The 27,302-nt window shown below is 49.9% G+C and overlaps 1 protein-coding gene across 1 annotated transcript; it reads right to left on the bottom strand.

The window, feature by feature from the left end:
- Positions 1–26: 26 nt before the first annotated feature.
- Positions 27–27,086, bottom strand: ODAD1 (outer dynein arm docking complex subunit 1; the record flags this gene model as incomplete). Its single annotated transcript, XM_082677740.1, has 14 exons — positions 27–1,024; positions 1,095–1,173; positions 1,498–1,601; positions 1,690–1,853; positions 3,628–3,796; positions 3,953–4,035; positions 4,855–4,989; positions 5,219–5,406; positions 8,762–8,829; positions 12,017–12,130; positions 12,484–12,606; positions 25,331–25,520; positions 25,686–25,785; positions 27,017–27,086. 14 exons carry the CDS (start codon positions 27,084–27,086, stop codon positions 470–472), a joined length of 2,142 nt encoding a protein of 713 aa, XP_082533866.1. The 3' UTR covers positions 27–469.
- Between the last annotated feature and the right edge of the window lie 216 nt (positions 27,087–27,302).

Below are 27,302 nucleotides of genomic sequence, written 5' to 3'. Positions count from 1 at the left end.
TTCCCCCACTGGTCAGTACTGGGGACTCTTGAGGACAAGGAATGAGGAGCTACAGAGACAAGGACATGAGATGCGAGGAGGGCCTGGGAGATGGAGGAGAGGAGAGGGAGTTAGAAATGGGGAAGCCGAAACAGGAGGTGGGGGGGATAATCAGAGAGGTCGGAGTAGAGATGGGGAGACAAACATGGAGACAGGACAGAGACACACTGAACGGGAAGCCTAGAGAACAGAAGATTAGGGAACCGAAAGGGAAGGGCAGGTTGGAAACAGAGAGGGGGACCAGGCGACAGATGACGGGGAGCTGATGGGAAGAGATGCAGAGACATAGTGAAGGGGAGATGCAGACAGGTGTGCAGGCAGGTCACCCGGAGCTGGGTGAGAAAGATGGAGAGGCATAGGGGAAATTAAGAGGCAGAGACCCAGAGAAGGCCCTGCAAAGAGCCAGAGGCCGGGTTGGGGCTGGGTGCCCCTAGTATTTGCTCTGGGAATCTTTGCTGGTGGTGGAGACCCGGCCGGTGCTAGAGGCAGGGCCAGTGCTTGAGACGTGGCCTCTGCTGGACTTGAGGCCTCCACTCGATTCTGACTCAGGGCCTTTGCTCTCCGGGCCCCCAAAGCTCTCGTGGCCTCTGCTGGACCCCAAGTATCCAGTGGACCCCGGGTAGCTGCTAGAGTTGGGGGATGTGACGATCGCTCGGCCCTCAGTCGAGCCCCGGCTGGACATAAGTCCCCCGGTGACGGGTCTGGTGGAGCCGAAGGTCGCGTGGCCTGCGCTGGAGCTGGGGTCCCTAAAGCTGACACGGCCGACATTGGAGCTGGTGGCGCGGCCTCCGCTGGACGCCAGGATGCTGCTAGCCCTGTGGCTCGTGAGGGAGCCGGGGACAGCGCTGGGGCTCTTGGGCAGCAGGGGCAGGCTGGAGCTGGCCTGGGTGCTGGAGAGGGTCACGCTCGGGGTGCTGTCCACCTTCGTGACGGCCTCAGCCTGCTGCTTCAGGTACTGACCCTTCGCCTGCTCCCGGGCCTCCAGCTGCAGGGGAGGCGAGTTAGGGCCCCAGAGGAGGAAGAGCCGCCCTGCTCCCGCGGGCACCCGTCCTCACCGACTTCACCACGTAGCTCAGCAGCTCCCCCTCGCTCAGCGGGTAGTCGTCGTTGGCCTCAAATCCTGGGGGGTCCTCACTAAGGTGGGTGGAAGGCAGGAAGGGACTCTACTCCTCGACCTTCAGAAGGCCGATGGCGTCTCATTGCTAGGCCCTGAGACCCTCAGCCGTGCGCCGGGCTCTGAGCGCCCTTTCCCCTTCGGGTCCACCCAGGGCCCCATCGAATGTCCCTGGAGCCCTTACTCCTGATTCCCCCGAAGTACCCAATTCATCTTCTACTCCCCCCGGCCCCGAGCCCCACTCACCCTCCAGTCCCGGGGGCCCACCCACACCTGAAAACCCTCCCTTCCCTTGTCTCCTCTGCCCCCCGTGGAAGCTCCCTGACCCTTGCCCTCTGGCTCACAGATGGTCAGGGGGCTGAGGTGGGGCCACTTTCTTGGGAAGATCCTCGGAGCTCTGGCCCAGCACCAGGAGGGCAGCGTCAGGCAAGCTGGCAGAGAGGTTGTTCTGGAGGGTGGAGAAGCCAGTGGTCTGCTCAGGCCCGTCTCCAAGGCCCCGGCACCCTGTCCCCCCTCTGCACCGTCTGCACCCCAACCTGGGTTTCGAGGAAGGCCTGCACCGTCAGGAGCTCCACCAGCCGCTTCTCTATGAGGCCCAGGAAGAGGCCTATGTCCCGGTCTCTCATGTGGGTCTTGACCCCTAGGAGGTCATCGATGACCGTGCTGTCACACTGGGCCCTGGTGAAGAGGTGCTGGATATCTGGGGTCAGAGGGGACAAGCCATCATGGATCCGGTGCCCACGGGGTGCCACCCTCTCCTCTCCTCAAGGCCCTGCTGCCCAAGCAAGGCTCAAAGATGCGAAGGGACTTGCCCAAGTTCAGACCCACCGGGTTCCAGATGACAGAGGGCAAAAAGCGAGGGAAGTCCAAGGAAAACGTGACAAGGGCACCTCCACACGGCCAGTCCTCTGCTCACGGCTCAGAATCACCCAGCTTCCACCCAACCCAGCGAGTCCACAGCTCAGGATGTGCTTCTCCCACAGAAACACACACACGTGCTCCACGGGAGAAAGCGGAGGAAATTCACAGCAGCACCAAGGCTGTGACCCGCTCTCACAATTGGCCTGCTTGTATTTAGTTAACTGGTTATTGTGAATGAAATAAGATGCACCCATGACCTTGACAGAAATCTGCACCCAGCCTGTGGCATCCCTACCACCCTCCCCTGCCTCCCCCACCTGAGCTGCAGGCTCATATTCAGTTTCCTCCTGGGGTCCCTCTCCGAACAGTCCGCAATACCGCTCACACTGAGGTTAGGCTCACCCCCCAGAGCAGTTCCTCCTCCCAGGTTCCGCATTGCACCCTCACCGGGCCAGACCCCTGGTGCCTCAGCCCTCACACCCCTGACACCTCTGTGCTCCCTCTCTCCCTCTCCATCCTCATCCCTCTCCCTCCTATCCACCCCCCTCTCCTGCTCACAGCCCTCCCATGGCTCCCCAGCACCCCTAGGAAAAAGCCTCAGCCTGGCATCCGTCTAGGATCTGACCCTCTTCAACTCCCACCCACGCCCTCTCTGCACGAAGAACCTGCCTTCCTTGCATGCACCTCCGAGCCTTGGCCCCGCCTGCTGGGAGCATCCCCTCTCCCCAGTTGTTTGGTTAAATACTCATCCTTCAAAATCGGCCTCAAGCATCATGGCTCCCAGGAGACCTCCCCTGTGAGCCCAGCAGAGCCAATGTCATGGGCACAGGGCCCTGTGCCGAGAAGGAGCCCACGTTTGGTTTGATGCTCTGCTCTTGTCTCTTGAAATTCTTGCCAGTTTGTAAACAAGGGGCCCCGCATTTTCATTCTGCACTGGGCCCCCCAAATCCTGGTCCTGCACTCCACTCTGAGTTAAGGCATACCCTTCCTCCTGCAGGGCCCAAGGTGTCCTCCCTCCCAGCCCCTGGGTTACGAGTATCCAGAGCCCGTGTCAGCATCTTCCCCGCCTCCCCCTGCCGGTCCTCACTACCTAGCACAGGGCTTGTCACCGCAGTCCCTACAACAGAGGGAAAGAGGGTCTGCCAATACCTGAGCTCCGACCGCGCAGCACGAGGTGGCCCTCCTGCTTGCTCCCCACCACCACTGCCACCTCCCAGTCTCTCTCCATCCCTCATCCCATCTAATTCTCATGCCGACCCTACAAACTAGGCACTGCCATTCCACTTCCGGAGGGGCTCCAACAGAGGAAACCACACACCAAAGTTCACAAGTGGTGGAGCTGGGATTCAAACCCAGGGCTGCCTGACTCTCATGGACTCCACACTGGAAGGATGAACGGATGATGGATGCAGGATGGCTGGATGAAGGATGGCTGGCTGGCTGGACGCAGAATGGATGAAGGATGAGTGAATGGATGGTCGGATGGATATGGGACAGACGACAAGGGAGTGCACAGAGTGGTCGGCAGAATGTCTCCGCGTGGCCGGCCCGGGCAGGGCTCTCCGCCTGCTCATCGCATCCTTCCAGATGAAGAAGCCGGGGCGGGTGCTCACCGGTCTTGAGCTTCTCCAGCTGCCCGCGAAAGTTCTGGAAGCGGGCCTCCAGGTTCTCGGCCTGCGTGTGCACCTCGTCCACGCGCTGCTGCAACTCGGCCAGCTGCTGCTCTTGCCTCGAGCGACGGTCCTCCTCGCTGCGGCGCCCGCTCTCCAAGGCCTCCTGCATCTACAGGGGCAGGGGCGCGACGCTGGGCCCAGCTCGGGAGGGGGCGCCAACGTGGGTGGAGGAGGGGAGGGGGAGGGGAGGGGAGGGGAGGGGGAGGGGAGGGGGAGGGGAGGGGAGGGGAGGGGGAGGGGAGGGGGAGGGGCGGGTCTCGCTCACCTCCTTGATCTCCTCCTGCAGACGCTCCAGCTCTGAGTTCTGCTCATTGATGAAATTGAACTCTGCGAAGTTCCGCTCCTCCACTGGGGGCGAGTCAGGAAAGGCAGGGTCCAGAGAGACAGAGACCAGCAAACGGAGAGACACACACAGAAAGGCAGAGAAAGAGATGTTGAGAAAGGCAACAAAGACACAGAGACAAAGAGAGACAGAGACGGAGAGAGATAGGCAAAGAAATAGACAGGGGCCGACAGAGAGAAATACAGGGCAAGGCAGAGCGACAGAAAGAGAGAGCGACCGAGAGAAAGTCACAGAGATGCCGAGCGAGACACAGAGACACAGAGAAGTGAGGGAGCGCAAACGGTAAAGGTGGGTAAAGAGAGAACATTAGACACCGGGAGAAAGACAGCAACAGGGACACGGAGATAGGCACACAGAGGCTGAGAGGAAGATTCCCGCAGGCCCAGGAATGAGGGAGGCGGAGGAGGGAGGGAACGGGGAAGGGGGAGACGGATGGGGGAGGCGGGAAGGCAGACACGCCAGGGAAATTGGACAGAAAGAAAAAGACGGAGATACACTCAGTGAGAACAGAGAGATGCAGACGGGTGGAGACACACAGAGAAGGAAGCGGTCAGTAGGCCCGAGACGTGGGTGGGAGAGAGACTGGGGAGAAGGCGGGGTAGAGAGAGGGGCGGAGGCAGGGCGGACGGGAAGAGGCGAGTAGGGCGGAGCCTGATTCCTGGTCCCTCCAGCGCAGGTGGAGGAGTCCCCAGGGCCGAAGCGGAGGCCCTCGGTGACCGAGACAGAGCACAGTCTGCACTGGATTCCGGGGGGCTGGGCGCCGTGCTCCTGCCCCCCCTCCTCCCCGCCCTTTCCATCCCCACCCCCTACCCCCAGGGACTCACACTCCAGGTACTTCTCCACCAGCAAGTCCGGGTCGCTCTCCCCGGTCAGCTGGGACAGTTTCTTCAGGGCGTCCTCGTAGCGCAGCACCAGCTTCTCCTGGGAGGTCTTCCGGAGGCCTTCGGCCACCTCCCGGGCTGGGGGGTGAGGGGGCAGTGAGGTCGGCGTCCGGGGCGGCCACCAGGGCGGAGGGCCCTGGCTGGGCACGCTGGTGGGGAGGGGGCAACAACACCGCAGCCGCGCAGACCCCGCCCCTCCAGCCCCGCCCTCCGGCCGGCCCCGCCCCGCGGCGAGACCTGGAGCGAGCCGCTCCGCCCCTCCCCTGGCCCGGCCTGCTGCAGGCAGAGGTGGCGGCCCCGGCCTCACCCCGTTGCTCGCGCTTCTCCACGACGGCGGGATCCGGCTGCCGATCGCTGTTCTTGAGTTCGAGGAAGCGGTGCAGCTGCTCCAAGTGCGCGATCTGCCGCTGCAAGATCTGCACCTCCGTGTCGTTCTGGGCCACCTCCTTCTCTGCCCTCTCCCGCAGCATGCCTAACTTGGCCTTCGCCTCCTCCCTGGGAGGGGTGGGGGGTTAGACCCGGGTCAGGGAGATTGGAGGTTGGATTTGGGTTCATCCTGGGGCCCAGGGAGGGGCGGGGTCAGCCTGGGGTTGGAGGGTGAATGGGGCAGGGTCAGTCTTGAGTCACAGGGACGCGTGGGGTCATCCTGGGGTTGGGGGTGGTGGTGGATGGGGCACAGTCAGCCTGGGGTCTCAGGGATGGGACAGAATCAGGTTGCCGTTACCCAGTGGTCACAAAAGGCAGAAAACTGTCTAGTTTCCTAGGGGTGGGTCAGGATGGGTTTATGGGGCAGAGTCAGGGGGCTCACTCACTGAAACTCCCCTGGCCTGCTTGGCCGAAGGTGGAGCTTTTAAGCTTTTAAACGTAGTGCAGCCAACTGTAAACTCAGAGTGCCCCAAGCCTACTTCACAGGTCACAGGATCAAAGGTCAGAGGGTCATTAGGTTGGGAGAACAGCAGGTCAGTCGCCTCAGGTCCCTGCCCATGGACCATTCTAGCTCCCCTTTCCACACCTTTGCCAACCTTGGTTGCCTCGACTCAGGGCACTAGCTTCTTGCTCTGTTCAAATTCCTCTGAGGCTTACTCAGGTCGGTCCTCCTTGGTGGGAGTCCTCTCCTGGCACCCACCAGCCCTAGCCCCCGGCGACCGCTCTAGCAGCCCCTCAGGGATTAGGACTCACAGTTCTTTCTGTGCCTTGGGCTTCAGGTCAACAGAAAGGCCAGGAAGAGGGAACCCAACTTCCCAAGAGCCTGGCCCTGCAGGAGATGCTCCAAAGCAGCACGCCATAAGTCCCCACAGCAGCCCATGAGGTAGATACCATTATTGTTGCCATGTCACAGTAGAGGAAACTGAGGCTCAGAGGGGGGAAGTGACCTGCCCAGGTCAGCCAGCAAGGAAGCACTGGAGACAATGGCTGGTCTGACAGAAGTGTTGGTCCTGACAGCTGCCCCCTGCCTTTAACGGAAACCACCCTATCTTTGCACCCGGCTAGGCTGCCCACTGCAGTCAGCTGGAGGATTGTTGGCAGAGGCTAGATCCTGGTGATGCAAAGACAGGCCAGCAGACCATCACTTGTGGGACGTGGCAGAAAAGATGAGCCGGGCCAGTCAGATTCTCTCCTCAGAATCCGAATTGGGAAATGCTAAGAAGGGGACAGCGGGAAGCCGAAGCTAAAAGGGTGTATAGAGAGAAGCCACAAAAGGTCATGTTATGAAGGCCAAGTTAGGAAGAAGCCAGAGCTATGCGTGAACAGAAGCCATGAGTCAAGGCTCTGAAGAGGTCATGGAGGACCACAGGTAACAAATTACAGAATCAGCCATAAAAAGGCATGACGTACTGAGAGATGCTACAACGTGGGTGAACCTTGAAAGCACTGCACTGAGTGAAAGGAACCAGACACAAAAAGGACACGTTGTATGATTCCATTTGCATGAAACAGAAAAGTAAATTTACAGAAAGGCAGATGTATAGGTAAATCGTTGAGACAGGAAGGAGACTAGTGGTTGCCAGGACGTTGGGGAAGAGGGAAAGAGAGAATAACCGCTTAATGGTTACAGGTCTCCTTTGGGGGTGATGAAAACAGAAGTGATGATTGCACAACATTACCAAGGTACTAAATGCCACTGAATGGTACATTTTAAAATGGTGAATTTGGGGACTTCCCTGGTGGTGCAATGGTTAGGAATCCGCCAGCCAGTGCAGGGGATATGGGTTCAAGCCCTGGTCCAGGAAGATCCCACATGCCACGGAGCAACGAAGCCCATGCGCCACAACTACTGAGCCTGTGCTCTAGAGCCCACGCGGCACAGCTACTGAAACCCATGCGCCTAAAGCCCGCGCTCCACAGCTAGAGAAGCAACCGCAGTGAGAAGCCCGCGCACCACAATGAAGAGCAGCCCCCGCTCGCCGCAACTAGAGAAAGCCCGCGCGCCGCAACGAAGACCCAATGCAGCCAAAAATAAATAAATAAATACATAAATTTTTAAAAGGTGAATTTTATGTGCATCGTAACTCAAAGGAAGGAAGGAAGAAGGAAAGAAAGACAGAAGAAGGGAAGGAAAGACGGAAAGAGAGAGAGGAAGAAGGAAGGAAAGAAGGAAGGAAGGGAGGGAGGGAGGAAGGACGGAAAGAAAGAAAGAAAAGAAAGGAGGAGGGCTTCCCTGGTGGCGCAGTGGTTGAGAGTCCGCCTGCCGATGCAGGGGACACGGGTTCGTGCCCCGGTCTGGGAAGATCCCACGTGCCGCGGAGCGGCTGGGCCCATGAGCCATGGCTGCTGAGCCTGCGCGTCCGGAGCCTGTGCTCCACAACGGGAGAGGCCACAACAGTGAGAGGCCCGTGTACCGCAAAAAAAAAAAGAGGAACAAAGAAAGAAAGATCACAGAAACCATAAGGTAGATTTGGACTATAACCGATGTCATGAGGACTCATGAACCATGATAAGCAGAAGTCATGTGGTAGAAACAAGACACTGAATAGAAGGTAAGAAACCACTTGGAGCAAGAGAACAGGGCTGAAGCTCAGAAAGGAGCAGAGATGGGCTAAGAGAGAGCATGGAACCCAGGAGAGCCCAGAGGCAGAGAAAGACGTCCATGAGCAGAGCAGCTGGGGCTTCTAGACTCCACACAACATGATCCTTTATCTGAAGGTGGCTTGAGAGAATCTCTGTCCCTTTCAACCAATACTGACAAATATCAATCTAATTACAGTCATTCACTGATGCTTCCTACGACCTGGCCCCCTGCTATGTGCACTTACTTAAGTCTCTCTATTTTTTTTAAATATTTGTTTATTTTTGCCAGCATTGGGCCTTAGGTGCAGCACACAGGCTTCTCTCTAGCTGTGGTGCTCGGGCTTAGTTGCCCCGAGGCATGTGGGATCTTAGTTCCTCGACCAGAGATCGAACCCGCATCCCCTGCATTGGGAGGCAGATTCTCAACTACTGGACCACCCGGGAAGTCCCTTAAGTCTCTTTATTTATTTATTTGGCCACGCCCTGTGGCTTGTGGGATCTCAGTGCCCGGACCAGGGATTGAACCTGGGCCATGACAGTGAAAGTGCGGAATCCTAACCATTGGACCGCCAGGGAATTCCCCTTAAGCCTTTCTACATCCCTATGTGCTACATGCCATTAACAGACTGGGGTTAAAGAGGTTAATTTATACACCCAAGGAGAGGGACCTTGCCCGAGAAGCTGGGAAATCAGTGGAGGTGGGAGAGAAAGGGGCACCTTATAAAAAAAAAAAAAAAAAAAGGATGTTCTGACAATCTATTTCTTGAGTTTGGAAACTTCCCACCACTTCCTTAAGAAAATGCATGGACTGAGTCATCTAGGATGCCTCCAGGGGCCCTACCTGATGGTGTAGGCAGAGGTGGAGGAGACCATGAGGGTCCTGACCGTGTCCCGCAGGAGCTGCAACTCCTGCCAAGAGAACAAAACAGATACCACTTCTAACACCCTCATCACTGGACGGCCCTCCTTTAAGCCCCACATTTCCCCAATAAGAAGGGAGGCTCCTGGGCCTTAGAAACTTGGACCTTCCTCATTAGCGGCAATCGGTGAAAGGGATTTTAAACAGGTACCAAGTGAAAGGAAAGCCAGATTGATGAGTAGGAAGCAACAAAGACCCAACACAGCCAAAAACAAACAAATAAATAAATAAAAAAGGAATGCAGTGAAACACCCAACCCAGAATATTCCTAAGAGTGCTGACCTAACTTTGTGGTGGGGGTCAGAAATTTGTGTGAATTTCATGATTGTGACCACGCTAATCTGTTTTCTAGTCCTATGGAAGTGTCTTTGCAGAGTTATGCGTAAAAGGGTTATTTCAGGAGAAAGACAAGAGGAAATTTTATATATATATATAGTACATATACATAATGTGTATATATGTATTAATGTATATAAACATATATACACACATACATATACATATATAATGTGTGTATATATTACTGTAATACGCACATACATATATACGTATGTATAAATACATGTGCATGCGTATGTGTGCACGTGCATACACACAACACACAAACACATACACTTTTGTAACAAGAAACCTAGGATGGATAACCAGAAACTATGGGGGCTGAATGGGAACGAAGTGGAAGAGATGGTGAGGAAATGATATTTCTGTGGCTTACCTCTTGGCATAGTTTTGATTTGGGAACTCCTGTCGACGGTTTACATATTCATAAAGAAAATTAAATCAACAAGGATAGGGGAGAGAACTAAAACCAAATACAAACAGAAGCAAGTGAACCTAACTGTATTTCAAACAAAGAACAGAACCACAAAGAAGACCAAAAAAATAGGAACTAATCCCAGTGACTTCTGAATACAATAATGTGAGATAGATAAATAGATAGATACCCAGGCCCTCAGAGAACAAAACAATCTGCAAACAAATCTTGAACGCTCAGGTTCAGGGGGTGTTAGTACAGCTATAGCAATTCTGAACCTCTCTTATGTGTTTTGTAGGAATGAACAAGTGAGTACGTCTATAAACGCTGTTGGGAGCCAAGGTTCCCACTGTGGGGAAGAAAAAGATAAAATAGGGAAGGTTCAGGAATAACCCAGGGGTGATGGATTGGAATGAGAGGCACCGACATGAACTCACAATTTTAAAATATGTGCGTGTGTTTCCTAGCTCCAGAGAAAGGGCCCCAAGGCAGGGACACCCCAGTAGCAGTGAGGACTCCTAGTGCCTGTAATTTGGTTTCTCAGCACCAAGAGAAGAAGAAGCAGGACTCCCCACTAGGAAGAATCAAGACTCCATGGAGAAATGCTAACTTGAGAGTTAAGGCTGATCAAGTACAAGAAAATCTGGACTATCTTCCTGTGCCAGAAAGTAAGGAAGTGTTCAAAAAAAAAAAAAAAAAAAAAACAGATGGGCTTGTCAGAAGGACAGAGAAGCCAGCTTGAGGGGGCTCCCACCAGTCAAATCTGAGACAATGCAAACATCATGATAAGCACTATGGATTATAACCCAGAGAATAAAGTAAGAATACATGAATGCTTCCTGATAACCCATAAATATACTTAAGAAGTTCTTCCTTAAGTAAAATGCCATCTTATAAATGAAGAAGAAAGGAGAGAGAAGGATCACCATTTGGTAGCCATTACAATAATAATTATTCAGGCAAAAGTCATTAAGGGATGCTAGAACAATTGCGTGAAAATGTATCAGGGAACAGGATATTTACATAGTCTCAAAGAACCTCCCTGGACTCAGTCATTACAAAGAGGAAAACTCTATATTGGAGAAACCTGGCTGACCAAGCAATCGAGGTCAACGGTACTAGTTATGGGACAAACTTACGTTATGTGCCTACTGATATAATGCCCGCAAATGACACAATACCACCTCTGTGATATTCCACCAAAAATGCACAACTTGAATCTAATCATGGAGAAAGAGCAGATCAATCCACATTGAGGGACGTCACACAGCACAACTGGCCTGGATGCTTCCAAAATGTCAAAGTCATGGAGACAAAGAAGGGCCGAGGGGGACTTCCCTAGTGGCGCAGTGGTTAGGAATCCGCCTGCCAATGCAGGGGACACGGGTTTGATCTCTGGTCTGGGAAGATCCCACACGCCGCGGAGCAACTAAGCCAGCAAGCCACAGCTACTGAGCCTGTGCTCTAGAGCCCACGAGCCACAACTACTGAGCCCGTGTGCCACACCTACTGAAGACTGCATGCCTAGAGCCCATACTCCACAACAAGAGAAGCCATAACAATGAGAAGCCTGCACACTGCAACGAAGACCCAACGCAGCCCAAAAAAAAAAAAAGAAGGGCCGAGGGACTGTTCCAGATGAATGAGGCCAGGACAACCAAATGCAATGTGGGATCCTGGCCCAGAGCCTGTAGCAGATAATTAAATTAGCTATAAAGGACATTGTTGGAACAGTCATGAACTTTAAATATGGACTGCTTAGAATTGTAACAATGTTCAGTGCCCTTGGGTAAGGGCACTTTGTTTATATAAGAAAATGGTCTTGTGCTTAGGAAACACACACTAAAGTTCTTAGGACCATAATGTCTGCATCGTACTCTCAAATAGTTCGGCAGTTGTGACAATAAATTATTTTCAGGAAAACTAATTACACACACACGGAGACAGACAGAGAGTAAATTTGGCAAATTATCAATCTTGGTGAAGGATATATAGTTCTTTGTACTATTCCTGCACCTTTTGTGCAAATTTGAAATTATTTCAAAGGAAAACTTAAAGAAAGAGAGAGGGAGAGAATAAAGGAAGGAAGGGAGGTGAAAGGAGGGAGGGAGGATTCTTCAAAGGACTTCAAAGGTTATTGAGAAACCCATGGAATGTAAATGGTCCTGCCTGCGCCTTGGTTGCCCTGGGTGATAACACTCAAAGTGACATCTCTGCTTTCTGCAAATCTCAGTGAGGCTGCTTTCTTTGCTGGGGGTAGCCCGGAACATTCTCAGGTGTCCATTCCCTCCGGACTAAAGTAAACCTATGGCTCCGGGCAATTCCGTACTTGAGGCCCGAGTGTTGGAGAAAGTAGGGTGACTCTTGCATCCTCCCCTGCACTCCAGCTGGGCCAAGGGGTCCTGGGCTTCAGGGCCACTGACCTTCTGCAGCTTGTGGTCCACATTCAGATAGCGGTTCCTCTCGATCTGCAGGAGATCCAGCTCCTCCCGCAAGGTTGCATTCCGAACCAGCTGGTTGTCAAAGCGACAGGTGACCTGGAATGGGGGTGGTGGTGTGGGAGAGGATGCCAAGAGTCTGTCTGAGGCCTGGCCTGCCTCCCTCTTCCATTCTCAGCCAAGAAGGGGACACTTGTCAGGTAGGGGGCCCATTCCCAATTTGGGGGCTCTGAGAGCATCGCCATCCCCCCCAAGACCCAAGCATCAGTCTCCTTTCCTGGGAGACCCTCCATCCCTCCAGGATCTTGTCTCCTAACCCCACTTAGGGAACCCACTATTTTAGGCCACTCTGCATCCAGGAATCTGGTCCACCGTTTCTAAAACTTGACTCCCATGCTCAGTTCTTCCCCCAAGAGTTCAGGTCGGGAGACAGCCAAGAGGCTGACCCTCACCCTGTCCAACTGGTCTTCAAGGATCTTGACCCTTCGCTGGCTCTTGACCTTCTGATCCAGGATGCATCCCGAGGCCTTGACATCCTTCCCATGGGCAAAGATCCGGCTCTCCCATTCCTGGATCTGGAAGAAAGAACATGGTGCCTATTTGTTGACTGAATGCGGGAGAGATTGAGGGAATGAGGGAGATGAGAGGGAGGGTGAGTGACTGAGCGTGATTGACATCTGCGGTCCTTGTGGCCCCAGCCGTCTGCTGTACCCCTCTTCTGAGGTGAGTACCCAACCTTCCACGTGGATCTGACTTCCAACCATAACGAGCCGCCCTGCCGGCCACATGACCCAGGTCCAAACAATCCACTTAGAGATGGACATGTGACCCAAGCTGAGCCAGCCTGACTCCTTTCCTGATATTTTGGGAGAAATGTGTGATCTGGATGGATGCGACGCCACACACAGTAGACAAAGTGGAAACAAGAGGCTGAGAATGAGACAGGCTGGGACCTGGGACCCTTTGCTGCAGTGCCTGTACCTGGACAAACGTCTCCTCGGGCAACAAAATACAAAGGAACTATAAGGGACTAAAAATAACTGCGTGCATGTGCAGTTAGGGCAAATTCTGGACAAGAATGTACAAAAAGACCAAAAAAACCCAGCTGCCACTTCTGAAGAGTCAGGAACAAAAAAAGGGGTTCGGGAGCAAAAGCAAGGTACTACGTGTGCCCCCTGCAGTACACCCCCAGAGGGGTAGGCAAAACACCTAAGCCACTCCTCTGGCCCAACCCGTGGACACACCCCTACTGTCACCCCATAGAAGGGACAAGCTCGCCCCACCTCTGGGAGCAAGCAAGGGAACCTGTTACTTGTTTTCGCTCCCTGCTGCTGCAGCAGGGGCCCCAGTAAAGGCCTGTCTGAATTTCTTGTCTGGCCTCTAACCAATTTCTTTTTTTTTATTTTATTTTTTTGCGGTACGCGGGCCTCTCGCCGTTGTGGCCTCTCCTGTTGCGGAGCACAGGCTCCGGACGCGCAGGCTCAGCGGCCATGGCTCACGGGCCCAGCCGCTCCGCGCATGTGGGATCTTCCTGGACCGGGGCACGAACCGGCGTCCCCTGCATCGGCAGGCGGACTCTCAACCACTGTGCCACCAGGGAAGCCCAATCAATTTCTATTGACTGGGGAAGGCCAAGAATCCCGGTCTATACCAAGAGGAGGGGAAGATAAGCCCTGATGCCTGAAACCAACTTCCAACCTGCCCTTCTCATTCCCGTATTCATCTTGACTTGTTTGGGGTATGCTGTCTTCCCAACTAGATTGGAAACTTCACGAGGGCGGATTTTTATCTTTTCTGTGCTTGACACAGAGTTGGCATGCAACAAAACATGCAGACTAAATGAATAAATGAATGGCTTGATACTGTGTTTCCCGATTTGTGCAGCACCATGGGTTGAACTGAGTCCCCTGTAAATCCGTATGTCGAAGTGCTGATCCCCAGAACCTCAGAATGTGACCTTATTTGGAGACAGGGTTTTTACAGAAGTAATCAAGTTAAAATGAGGTCGCTGGGTTGGGCCCTAATTCTACACGACTGGCATCTTTATAAAAAAGGGGAAATTTGCACAGACATGCCAACAGGGAGAATGCCAGATGAAGGTGAAGGCAGGTGTGGAATCTTAAAACTATAACAAACTAGTGAAAATAACAAAAAGAAGCAGACTCACAGATATAGAGAACAAACTAGTGGTCACCAGTGCAGGGGGAGAGGTAATATAGGGGTGGGGAGTGGGGGGTACAAAGGATTGGGTGTGAAATAGGCTATAAGGATGTATTGTACAACACGGGGGATATAGCCAGTATTTTGTAATAACTGCAAATTGAGTATAACCTTTAAAATTGTATTACAAAATTTTTTAAAGGAAAAAAAAGATGAATGCAGAGATTGGAGTGATGATTCTACACACAAAGGAAGGCTAAAGATTGCCAGCAAACCACCAGAAACTAGGCAAGATGCACAGAACAGATTCTCACAGCCCTTAAAAGGAACCAGCCCTGCCGACATCATGATTTTGGACTTCTGGCCTCCAGAACTGTGTGACAATAAATTTTTGTAGTATAAGCCACCCAAAGAAACGAATACATGCGCCAAGGCACCCCAGAGCATTGCAGCAAACTCAGAGGGGCAACCACGGGGATATTTTAAAATTTGAGGGAGACACATTGACATTGGTCAGACACCACATGAACCTGGAGCTCAAGGTAGTTCCCAGGTTCAACGTGAGACGGTGCTACATTCCTTTTGGTGACGTCCCATCTTTCTTTGTTGTTGTTGTTTTGTTTTTTGGGGTTTTTTTTAAACCACGCCACATAGCATATGGGATTTTAGTTCCCCGACCAAGGATTGAACCAGTGCCCCTTGCAGTGGAGGCGCAGAGTTATAACCACTGGACCACCAGGGAAGTCCAATGTCACATCTTTCTTTCTTTTTTTTTTTAATATTTATTTAGGCTGCCCCGGGTCAGTTTCAGCACGCGGGATCTTCGCTGTGGCATGTTTCTAGTTGCGAGATGCGGACTCTTAGTTGCAGCATGCGTTGTGGGATCTAGTTCCCGGACCAGGGATCGAACCCAGCCCCCCCGCATTGGGAGTGCGGAGTCTTACCCACTGAACCACTAGGAAAGTCCAATGTCACATCTTTCTGAAACTGAGTTTTTAGCAGTTGCTGTAATAAAAATCAAATACCCCAAAATGGTACCATTGGGGGAAACTAAGCAAAGCATACAAGGACTCTCTCTGCATTATTTCTTCAAACCACAGGTGAATCTACAATTACCCCAGTAAAATTTTCAATTAAAAAAAAAAAGCAAGTACTGCACAGAAATCAGTGTGGAATGAGAGTGGTGAGTCCACTCTGACTCCAAGATCTGAAAAGTTGCAAAGTGGCCAATAGGCACAAACGTGCCACAGGTAATTGTGGTTTTTAAGAACGAAACACAATTTTTTTCAATTTATGTATATTATTTTTTCAAATGGTTTCTAGGTTGTTAGGATGCAAACATTTATTGGGTTGTTTGGTCCAAACTGCTATAATAGAGCTGTTAGCAGTGCAATACTGGGGCCCCCTTGGACAGCTCTTGAGAGCTGATTGTTACATTTTCAGGAATTACATGAGTTAAATTGTTGGTAGTTTGAAATTGGCCATTATATCAGTTTTCCATTTCTGCAGAAAAATTACAGTCGCCCTTCAGTATCCACAGGGGATTAGTTCCAGGACTCCCCTCAGATACCAAAATCCAAAGATGCTCAAGTCCCTTATATAAAATGGCATAGTATTTGCATATAACCTACGCACAACCTCCTGTATACTTTAAATCATGGCTAGATTACTTATAATACCTAATACAAAGTAAATATTATGTAAATAGTTGTAAATACAGTGTAAGTGCTATGTAAATAGTTGCTGGCCCCCAAAATTCAAGTTTAACCTTTTGGAAATTTCTGGAATTTCTTTTTTTTTTTAATATTTTCCATCCTTGGTTTGTTGAATCCACATATACAGAACCTGTAGATATGGAGGGCCAACTGTACCACAAACCCTGTGGCTTAAAACAACACCTATTTATTATCTTGAAGATTCCATGGGTCAGGAACGTGACACAGCTCAGCTGGAACCTCTGCTCAGGACTCACAAAGGGGTCACCAGGGCCACAGTCTCATCCAGGACTCACCACGTGGTTGATGGCAGAATTCAGTTCCTTGTGGTTGCAGGACTGAGGCCCTCAGCTCCTAGGAGCCCCCAGAAGTTCCCTGCCATGTGGCCCTCTCCACAGCATGGCAGCTTCTTCAGTCTACTATGGTGCAGTATTAAATAGCATAACCGGGCTTCCCTGGTGGCGCAGTGGTTAAGAATCTGCCTGCCAGTGCAGGGGACACAGGTTCGAGCCCGGGTCCAGGAAGATCCCACATGCTGCGGAGCAACTAAGCCCGTGCACCACAACTACTGAGCCTGCGCTCTAGAGCCCATGAGCCACAACTACTGAGCCCGTGTGCCTCACCTACTGAAGCCCACGCGCCTAGAGCCCGTGCTCCGCAACGAGAAGCCACTGCAGTGAGAAGCCTGCACACCGCAACAAAGAGTAGCTCCCGCTCGCCGCAACTACAGAAAGCCCGTGTGCAGCAACGAAGACCCAACACAGCCAAAAAAATATAAATAAATAAATAGCATAACCTCATCAAGGGAGGGACAACCCATCACCTGTGCCAAATTCTGCCGTCACGAGTTCTGCTGCCACTGAAGTGGAGGGGATTCTATAAGGGTGTGACTCACTGGGGGTCATGATAGGGTATGTTCACCTCAGCCTAGATGAGAACGTTGATGTTACGAAAATCAGAAAATGCTCATTGTAAATCAACTATACTCTAATATAAAATTTTTTAAAAAAGAAAATGCTACACATCAGGGTGCTTTCCCCCGCTAATTGCTGGTTTCCCAGCACACCCCTGTTAGATGTTTCTTTGGGGGCTAAAAAATTTACTAAGAAATTAAGGGCTCCAGGAACAAAGAAAATTTAGGTGAGATAGGCTGGGACCTGGGACTCTTTACTGGAGTGCTTGTACTTGGACCTGGACAAACGTCTCCTCCAGCAACAGAATACAAAGAAACTGTAAGGGACTAAAAATAACTGCATGCACGTGCAATCAGTGGGGCAATTATGAACAATAAGACAAAAAATGGCCACAAACCAACGGCCACTTCTGAGGTGCTGGGAGCAAAAGCAGGGTACAGCTCTTGATGCCCGCACACAGCACCACCAAGGGGGTGGGCAGACCGCCTAAGCTTCGCCTCCTGCCCCACCTACCCATTCACCCTACCCTCACCCCATTTAAGGAACAAGTTCACCCCACCCTTAGGGGAGCAAGCAAGGGAACCTGTTACTTGTTTTCGCTCCCTCATCCCAGACCAGAATTCCTGGTCTGGCCTCTTATCAATTTCTATGGATTAAAGGGTCCAGTCTTGGGAATTCCCTGGCGGTCCAGTGGTTAGGACTCGGTACTTTCACTGCCGTGGCCTGGGTTCAATCTTTGGTCGGGGAACTAAGATCCCTCAAGCCGCGTGGCACGGCTTAAACAAAAAAGCAAACAGATAATATGCATTTCAAAAAATAAATAAATAATGAAGATGCCAATATTTGGCCACTGAAAAAGCTTGTGCGGTGTTGGGGGAAAAAAAAAGTCCAAGAATCCGAGTCAATAACATAGGTAGTTCAAGGAATTCTTCCCAAGATTAGAAAACACTCTCCTTCAATTTTTAAAAGTATTCAAATGTTGCTCTTTACATTTAAGTACCTAATCTAACTAGACTTGATGTTTTCAGATGATGTGAGGTAGGAAATTTTTTCTCAGCTTTGTTGAGGTATAAATGACACACAATAAAACTGCATATATTTAAAGCAGACAATTGGGTAAGTTTGACATAATCGAAGGAGTGAACATACCAATCACCCCCAAAGTTTCCTCTTTGCCATTCCCCCTGCCACTTCCTTCCTGCGGCCCCCCACTCCCACGCAGTAACCCAGTTAGGCCAGTTTGCATTTTCTAGAGTTTTATTTTATTTTTTTAATTTTTATTTTTTTATTTTTTTGCAGTATGCGGGCCTCTCACTGTTGTAGCCTCTCCCGTTGCGGAGCACGGACCCCGGACACGCAGGCTCAGCGGCCATGGCTCACGGGCCTAGCCGCTCCGCGGCATGTGGGATCTTCCCGGACCGGGGCACAAACCCGTGTCCCCTGCATCGGCAGGCGGACTCTCAACCACTGAGCCACCAGGGAAGCCCTCTAGAGTTTTAGCTTAATGGGATCACATAGTATATACTCTTTTTTTGAGGGGAGGAGTTTGGCTTCTTTCACTCATAACAATTATTTTGAGATTCATCCAAGTCTTTGGGTATATCAATAGCCCATTCCTTTGTTTTCTTTAAATTTATTTTATTTATTTATTTTTGGCTGCGTTGGGTCTCCGTCGCTGCACACGGGCTTTCTCTAGTTGTGGCGAGCAAGGGCTACTCTTTGTTGAGGTGCATGGGCTTCTCATTGCAGTGGCTTCTCTTGTTGTGGAGCACGGGCTCTAGGCGCGCGGGCTTCAGTAGTTGTGGCACGTGGGCTCAGTAGTTGTGGCTCATGGGCTCTAGAATGCAGGCCCAGTAGTTGTGGTGCACGGGCTTAGTTGCTCCGCAGTATGTGAGATCTTCCCGGACCAGGGCTCAAACCCGTGTCCCCTGCCATGGCAGGCGGATTCTTAACCACTACACCACCAGGGAAGCCCTACCCTAGCCCATTCCTTTTGACTGCTGAGTAGTATTCCACTGTATGGATGTACCACAATTTGTTTATCCATTCACCTGTTGGTGGACATTTGGATTGTTTCTGTTTTGAATTTTACAAATAAAACTGTTATGAACATTCACATACAATTTGCTGTAGGAACATGTGCTTTCTTTTTCCTAGGGTAAATACTTAGGAGTGGAAATGGCTGAATCATACGGTAGGTGGACGTTTAGTTCTTTAAAAACTGCCAAACTATTTTCCAAAGTGGTTGTCCCATTTACATTCCCACCAGCAGGGTGTGAAAGTTCCAGTTTCTCCACATCCTCACCAACAGTTGGCAAGGTCAGTCTTTTAAATTTTAGCCATTCTAATAAGTGTGCAGAAGTAGCTTGTGATTTTAATTTGCATTCCCCTAATGACTAATATTTCAACGTGCTTGCTTCCACGTTATATATATTTGGTGAAGTGTGTGTTCAAGTCTTTTTGCCCATTTTTCCTATTAGGTCGTCTGTTTTCTTATTGAGTTTAAAACTACTTAATGTATTCTGGATATAAGTTCTTTGTCAGGTACAGGCTTTGCAAATATTTTCTCCCCATGTAGGACTTGTCTTTTCATTCTCTGAACAGACCCTTTTAAGGAGGAGAAGTTTTAAAATTTTATGAAATCCAGCTTATCAATTTTTCCTTTTATGGATCATGCTTTTGGTGTTGCATCTAAGAAATCTTTGCCTAACCCAAGTTCACAAAGATTTTCTCCTACACTTCTTTCTAGAAGTTTTATAGTTTTAGGTTTTACATTTACGTCTATGATGGGTAACATCTTTTTTTCCTTAAAAAATGTTATTGTGCACAGAAAAGTGCATAGATCACGTATGTACAGTTTATTATATATTTTAAAAGTGAACATCCTTGAACCACCACCCAGGTCAAGAACTAGAATACTGACAGCACTGCAATCTAATCACTACCATCTTCCCCTCCACAGAGGTACCACTCTCCTGTCTGTGTTAGTTTCCACTGCTGCTGTAACAAAATACCACAAATTTACTGCCTTAAAACAAAACAAATTTATTATCTTACAGTTCTGGAGATCAGAAGTTGGAAATCAGTCTTACTGGGTTAAAAATCAAGGTGTCAGCTGGGCTGTATTTCTCCTGAAGGTTCCAGTGGAGAATTCATTCCTTGCCTTTTCCAGTTTCTAGAGGTTGGATTCCTTGGCTTATGGCCACTTCAACCTCTGCTTCTGTTGTTACATCTCCTCTCTCCATAATCACATCGTCTCCTCTGACCCTGACCTTCCTGTCTCTCTCTTATAAGGACATTGTGAGTAAATTGGGCCCATTCAGATAATCCAGGATAACCTACCTAACTCAAAATCTGCAATCGTCACGGGGTCCAGAGATGATGACATGGACATCTTCGGGGAGTCATTAATCTGTTTGCCATACTTCCTTAAGTGAAATTCTTTATAGTTTTATCACCCAGGTATAAACCTCCTAAACAAGTTTGGCTTGGCCTGGTTTTGAATTTTATGTAAATGAAATAATGCTGTCTGTATATTTTATGCCTTCCTTCCTTCAAATGTTTGTGAGATTCATCCACAAACATTTCATTGTAATTTTTTATTGTTGTATACTATGTCATTATAAGAATATACTACATGGGACTTCCATGGTGGTCCAGTGGTAGGACTCTGGGCTCCTAATGCGGGAGCCCAGGTTTGATCCCTGGTGAGGGAACTAGATCCCGCATGCATGCCGCAACTAAGAGTCCGCATGCCTCGACTAAGAGTCTGAATGCTGCAACTCAGAAGTCCGCACGCCACAACTAAAAAAAGATCCTGCATGCTGTAACTAAGACCCGGCTCCGCGAAAATAAATAAATAAATATTTTTCAAAAAGAGAATATACTACAATTTATTTATTCATTCAAATATTCATGAACATTTGGGTTATTTGCAGTTTGGAGCTAGATGATATGAATAATGCATCTATCAACATTGTTTTCATGAGTCCTGGTTCCAGGGTATAGACTCAGAAGTGGAATTGTTGGGTGGGAGGATGGGTTACTGACAAATCTAAACCATTTTCTACTGGGAAATGACTTTGGTTTACTTCCTTCTAACACTGTTTCCATGGAAACATGCTGGGCTAATGTAAATACGGAACACCAGCTGTGTTCCCAGGCAACAATGCTGATTACAAAAATGGCCCCTGATTGGTGAACTATATCAGATTGGAAGGATTATGAGTGGACTCATAGACCCCAAAGGCCTACATGACCAGGACTGAATAGAAAACTGGTTTCTCTGTGGGGTGTTTCTTACAATGGAATACGTTCCTTGTGGGGTCTTAGAAGCTGCCCTGATGATCTGTTACAAGAGGTGGCTCATGTTGTATATAAAACTTCCCTATGCCAGGGCGAGCAACACCCACCCATACAGTATCATCCAACTGAAGATGCTGAGAAGCAGCCCCTGGACGCTCAAGGAAGATGTACTGGATGCTGTTGTGCAAAGATGCTGTTGTTTCTTGTCCTCTTTCCTTCTACAGAGTTAAGTGAACCTGGTGCCAAGTGACAGCCTATTGGATCCTGTGAGTGTGATGGTCAGGTAAAGCCCAAGACTGCTTCTGGTGACCGTCCATGCGGAGTAGATGCAACCCCAGATCGCAGGGTATGTCTCTCTTCAAATTTAATAGATAATGGGGGAAAAATACTTTTCAGGATACTCATGACAATTTAGACTCCCACCAACTGGTGGGGTCTTAGCAACCAACACTTCATAAGAGTTCTCACCATTCCTTCTTTCCCCAGCACTTGGTATTTTTGGACACTAATTTTTGAAAATCTGGTGAGTGTGTAATGATACCTCCTTATGGCTTTCATTTGCCTTTCTCTGAATACTGATGAGTAATAATTCTTCCATTCATTGGACATCTGAATTTCTTACTTGGTGATGTGCCCACTCAAGTCCTTTGACTGTTTTTATTTCTTTAATTATTTAATTTTTTATTTTTTTAATTAATTAATTTATTTTTGGCTGCGTTGGGTCTTTGTTGCTGTACTTTCTCTAGTTGCGGTGAGCGGGGGTTACTCTTCGTTGAAGATCACGGGCTCTAGGTGGGTGGGCTTCAGTAGCTGTGGCACGCGGGCTTCAGTAGTTGTGGCTCGCGGGCTTAGTTGCTCTGCAGCATGTGGCATCTTCCTGGACCAGGGCTCAAACCCGCGTCCCCTGCATTGGTAGGAGGATTCTTAACCACTGTGCCACCTAGGAAGCCTTCCTTTGACTGTTTTTAAATTGAGCTGACTCTTTAATGATTTGTAAGAGATCCTTATATGTCCTTGACGCTAGGTTCTTTGTCAGCTATGTCTTACAAATAACCTTCAGTACTGTGACTTAGTTTGCACACTCTTTATGGTTCTTTTGATGAACAGGAGTTACTAATTTTAAAGTCATGGAATGTATCAATCTTTTCCTTTAAAAGTAGAGATTTCTGTAACTTAAGAAATGTTCTGCACTTTCACACATTTAGACCTTTGATTCATCTGGAATTAGTTTTGGGGACAGTGAGAGGTAAGTGTCTGGTTTCATCTTACAGTATGGATATCCAATTTTCACAGCACCATTATTAGAATCCTCCTTTTCCCATTTCTTGAAGTCAAATATCAAGTGTCCACATATGCATAGGTCTCATCCCCGTCTCTCTGTTCTGTCCCATTATCCCACTTGATTAGCCCTGCATCAATTATAAGAGATTTATTTATTTATGTCGCATCGTGCTGCATGTGGGATCTTAGTTCCCCAACCAGGGATCGAACCTGTGCCCCCTGCATTGGGAGCATGGAGTCTTAACCACCGGACCACCAGGGAAGTCCCATAAGACCTTTATAATAAATCTTGATAACCGATAGAGCAAATCCTTCCATATTGTTCTTCTTTTAAGTAAATTTTAGTCATCTTGTTCATTGCACTTCTCTATAAACCTTAGAATCTCTTTATCAATTCCATCCATTAAAAATAAAAACTTTTAGTGTTTTGTAGGGATTACACTGATTCTATAAATCAATTTGGAGACCTGACATTTTACAACACTAACTCTTCCAATCCGTGAATATGGTATATTTCTACATTTATTAAATTCTTCTTCAATATCCCTCAATAAACTTTTACAATTTACTCTATCGAGGTCTTGCACACTTTTGTTAGATTTCTTCCTAGGTACTTCTTTTGGCTATTATAAATTTGTCCTTTCTTCTTCTATTTTCTAATAGTTATTGCTAACACAGGGAAATATTAATTTTGTATCCAGCCACATTGTTAAAATACCTTGTTAAGAATACCTTGTTAGGGCTTCCCTGGTGGTGCAGCGGTTGAGAGTCCGCCTGCCGATGCAGGGGACATGGGTTCGTGCCCTGGTCCGGGAAGATCCCACATGCCACAGAGCGGCTGGGCCCCTGAGCCATGGCCGCTAAGCCTGCGTGTCCGGAGCCTGTGCTCCGCAACGGGAGAGGCCACAAAAGTGAGAGGGCCACGTACCGCAAAAAAAAAAAAAAAAAAAAAAAAAAAAGAATACCTTGTTAAAATACCTTGTCTCTTAGTACGTTGAAGTTACAAGACACAATCTGACTTCCAATGTTTCTTTTGAGAAATCAGTTGTCAGTCTAACTGTGGCTCCTTTGAAAGTAATGCCTTTTAACAATTTTCTGGCTGCTTGTATATTTTGGAAATTTCCGTATGTCCTTCATAAGCGTGGCTTTTTTGTTCATCCTGTTTTGGACTCTAAGGCATCCTTGAATCTGTGGATTCATTCTTTCATTGGTTCTGGAAAGTTCTCAGATATTATCCTGTCACACATTACCTCTGTCCCGTTCTCTTTCTGTTCTTCTGAAACTTTTATTAGACAACTGTTAAACCTTCTCACTAGATCTGCAATTGTCTTGACCACCCTTCCACATTTCTCATCTTTTTGTCTCTCTGTGCGAGATTCTGGGTGATTTCTTTGGAACAAATTCTTTCTTCAGTTTTTTGGGGTTTTTTTGGCTGCACTGGGTCTTCGTTGCTGCACGCGGGCTTTCTCTAGTTGTAGCGAGTGGGGGCTACTCTTCGTTGCGGTGCGCGGGTTTCTCATTGCAGTGGCCGCTCTTGCTGTGGAGCATGGGCTCTAGCATGAGGGCTTCAGTAGTTGCAGCATGCGTGCTCAGTAGTCGTGGCGCACAGACATGTGGGATCTTCCCAGACCAGGGCTTGAACCTATGTCCCCTGCATTGGCAGGCGGATTCTTAATCACTGCGCCACCAGGGAAGTCCCTTTCTTTGGCTTTTATTTGGCTTATTGTCTATCTCCCCAGTAGAATGTAAACTACATGAGAGCAGATTCCTGTCTGTTTTGTTCACTACTGTGTCTTCAACACCTAGAACAGCACCTGGCACTTAGTAGGCACTCAACAAATATTTGTTGAATGAATGACTATCACCAGACAACTACATCCTTTCTTGAGCTCATGAGGAACTTTACAGAGCTCTATTCAGAGGACCCCACCTGACCTGCAATTCTCCATAATCAAGTTTCTTAGGGCAAAGGAATCCATGGAGTCAAGATAATAAGATCATCCGGTTGGACCTGTCTCTGGTGAGTTCCCATGAAAGACTAAGGAAAGCCAGCTCCGGCAGCCAACGCACACTAAGCCACTGTACTACCATGAAACAGCCAAAATTTTGAGGTGTGTAAATCAGACAGAATTCAGCTTCCAAAAGGCAGCTCAGGGTGATATTGAGAGCTGAACAAACGGACTGATTGAAAGTCAAATGTAATAAAACTATAGAACATGTAGTAGACAGAAAAATGCCCCTCACCCTCCTGCCCAGACGTCCACATCCAAATCCCTGGAACTTGTGAATATGTCACTTAAAGTGGCAAAAAGGACTGTATCTGTGTGTTTATGAACTGTGTCACAATGAGTTGTGGTCCTAAAAACTGAAAAGAACACTGGCCTAGAAAAGTCACATTGTTTGCAGGGCCAAATAACAAGGTCTTGAAGCAAATAGGAAAAATCTGTCTAGGGAATTCCCTGGCGGTCCAGTGGTTAGGACTCCGTGCTTCCACTGCAGGGGGCACGGGTTCAATCTCTGGTCAGGGAACTAAGGTCCCACATGCCACACAGCACGGCCAGGAAAAGAAAAAATCTGTCTAGACTCTGCTGAGTTACCCACATCCTCTTTTTGCAGATGAAGAAACTACGGCCCAGAGAGGTGAAGACTTGCCCATGGTCACATAGCGCTGATGTGCCAGGACCAGGATTCTAATGCAGGTTTCACTGACTCCAGAAGGTGAATCTTTCCCCCTTAACCACCTTTTTTGAAGGTGTGGGGCTGTGCTAAGCACTAAATACTCATATTCTTACCGGAGCCTGAACACAACTCCCCCAGGGAGATGCTTTCAATAACCCCATTTTTCAGATGAGGAAGGTAAGGCTCAAAGAGGTTATGACACATGCTCCTAAGTAAGATCCACCAGGTCTGGTCTCAGAACCCACCTGCCTGTCCAGGGCTCTGGTCTGCTCCTGCAGCTCCTTGACCTCAGCCTGCGCCCGGACCCGGCACTTGAGCAGGTGACCCATGTTTTCCAGCTTCTTGCTGTCCTGCAGCCGCGTGACGTGGCTCTGGGCAATGCTGATCTGGACCTGCAGTTTGTCCCGCACCCCCTCCAGGCGCTGGATCTCCTCACTGCCCAGGCAGGGAAGTGGAGGGGAAGCCAGAAAGGGGCAGAGCTCGGCCTCACTAAAGTGAGACACACTGGGCCTTCCCTCCCCCGTCAGCCCCAGGAGGAGGCCAGCATCCACCTCCTCAACAGCCCTGCCCCAGCTCCAGGGCCCCAGGTGCTTGGCTCACAGTTGCTTGTTGATGCGCTGGTGGACCTCCTTGCTGTAGGCTCGCCTTTCACCCTCCATCACTTTGCATTGCCGCTGCAGTCTGCTCAGCTCCCAATCCACTGAGGTGGGACCAGGCCAGGGAGGGACTCCATAGGAATCCAGGTTCCAGCCCCTCCCTCCCCAGCACCTAGGAATTCTGGCTCCCTGAGGGTCTCACAAACTTCAACTGAACTGCAGACCCAGTTCCCAACACCACTCTAGGGCTGCACCTCAGTTCCTGTATCCCTCAAGCTTCCTCATCCCTTCACACTTCCTGTACCCCAAGCCGACCTTCGCATTTTTCCCCTAAACCCACTCCTACCCGGGGCTTGGGCACACATGTTTCCCCACTAGAGGGCACTCCTCGGAGGACTCACAGTCCTCAGGGACCAGAAGCACAGGACCTGGAACTTGGGAAAGCTGAGGACAGGTGCCAAGACCCCCGGGGCACCACTGCTGTTCCCTCCCTCCCCTTCAGCCCACTGCCCAGCCTTCCTCAGCCCCACCTCCCGCCTCCTCGCTCTCAGCCCATCCCCCTGGCTCAGGCCTCATCCTCCCCTTTCTGGACCGTCACCCCATCACCCCAGCCTCCTCCCTAACCTCCTGGCCTCCCCTCACAGCTCCAGCGGGTCTTTCTATACCTAGAGCTGTCACAGGCCTCCCTGGCGCGCCAGCATCTCCAGGACAAAGTCCCAGCTCTTCACCCTGGTGTTCAAGTGCCCACAGACCCGACCCTACCCACCTCTCCGGTCTCGTCCACTAGCTCCCCATCTCTCACGGCACAGTGGTTCTCAACCAGGAGCAATTGTGCCCCCTTAAAGACATATGGCCATGTCTAAAGACACTTTTGATTGTATGGTGCTGGGGCAGGTTGGGGGGTGCTACAGACATGAAGTGGGTAGAGGCCAGGGATGCACTGAGCATCCTCCAACACACAGGACAGTCCCCCGGATAGCAGGGAATGATCTGACATCTGACCCCAAGGGTCACCAATGTGGAGACTGAGAAAGCTTGCTCTAGTCATATGCTGTTCTCTCTGCGGAAGCACTCTTCCCTTCCTTCTCCTGTTGGTAATTCCTGAGAGAAGTTCTGGGCCCCGCTCAAACTTCTGCAGTAAGTCTTCCCGGCCGTTCCACTCCCCAGGCTTGGCCCGCCCATCTGCCCGGCTCCACCTCCATTCTGGAGCCTGTGCGTTTCCCCACTAGAGGGCGCTCCTGAAGTCCCTCCCTGTCCCCAGTGCCTTGTTGCACAGGACCTGAAACATGGGGAAACCGGGAAAAGAATGAATGAAATAAAGAATGTATGAATTACCCGTTCCCTCCAGGAAGGCCTCGCTTCCATGCTCGGAACGAGCGCTCCCAGCAGAGAGTCCTAAAGGCATCTTGGCCAAAGAGGGTGGGGCTCCTGTAGGGGTGGGACAGGACCCCTTCAGACGGCGAGCAGGAGAGGGTTATAGGAGGAGGGCGGGCGATGACAGCGAGGGGCTAGGAATTGGAAGAGAGTGACCCCAGAACTAGCTCTGGCCTTTCTTTGAGTCTCAATTTCTCCAGTGGGTTGGAGTGGGACATCTCTAGGGTCTCTTCCCATGCCTCTCCCG

This window comes from Grampus griseus, assembly GCF_964374135.1.
Source record: "Grampus griseus genome assembly, chromosome: 19".
NCBI classification, from domain to species: Eukaryota; Metazoa; Chordata; class Mammalia; order Artiodactyla; family Delphinidae; genus Grampus; species Grampus griseus.
Note: the sequence above shows the minus strand (reverse complement) of the source record. Positions and strands in the feature narration are given on the sequence as shown.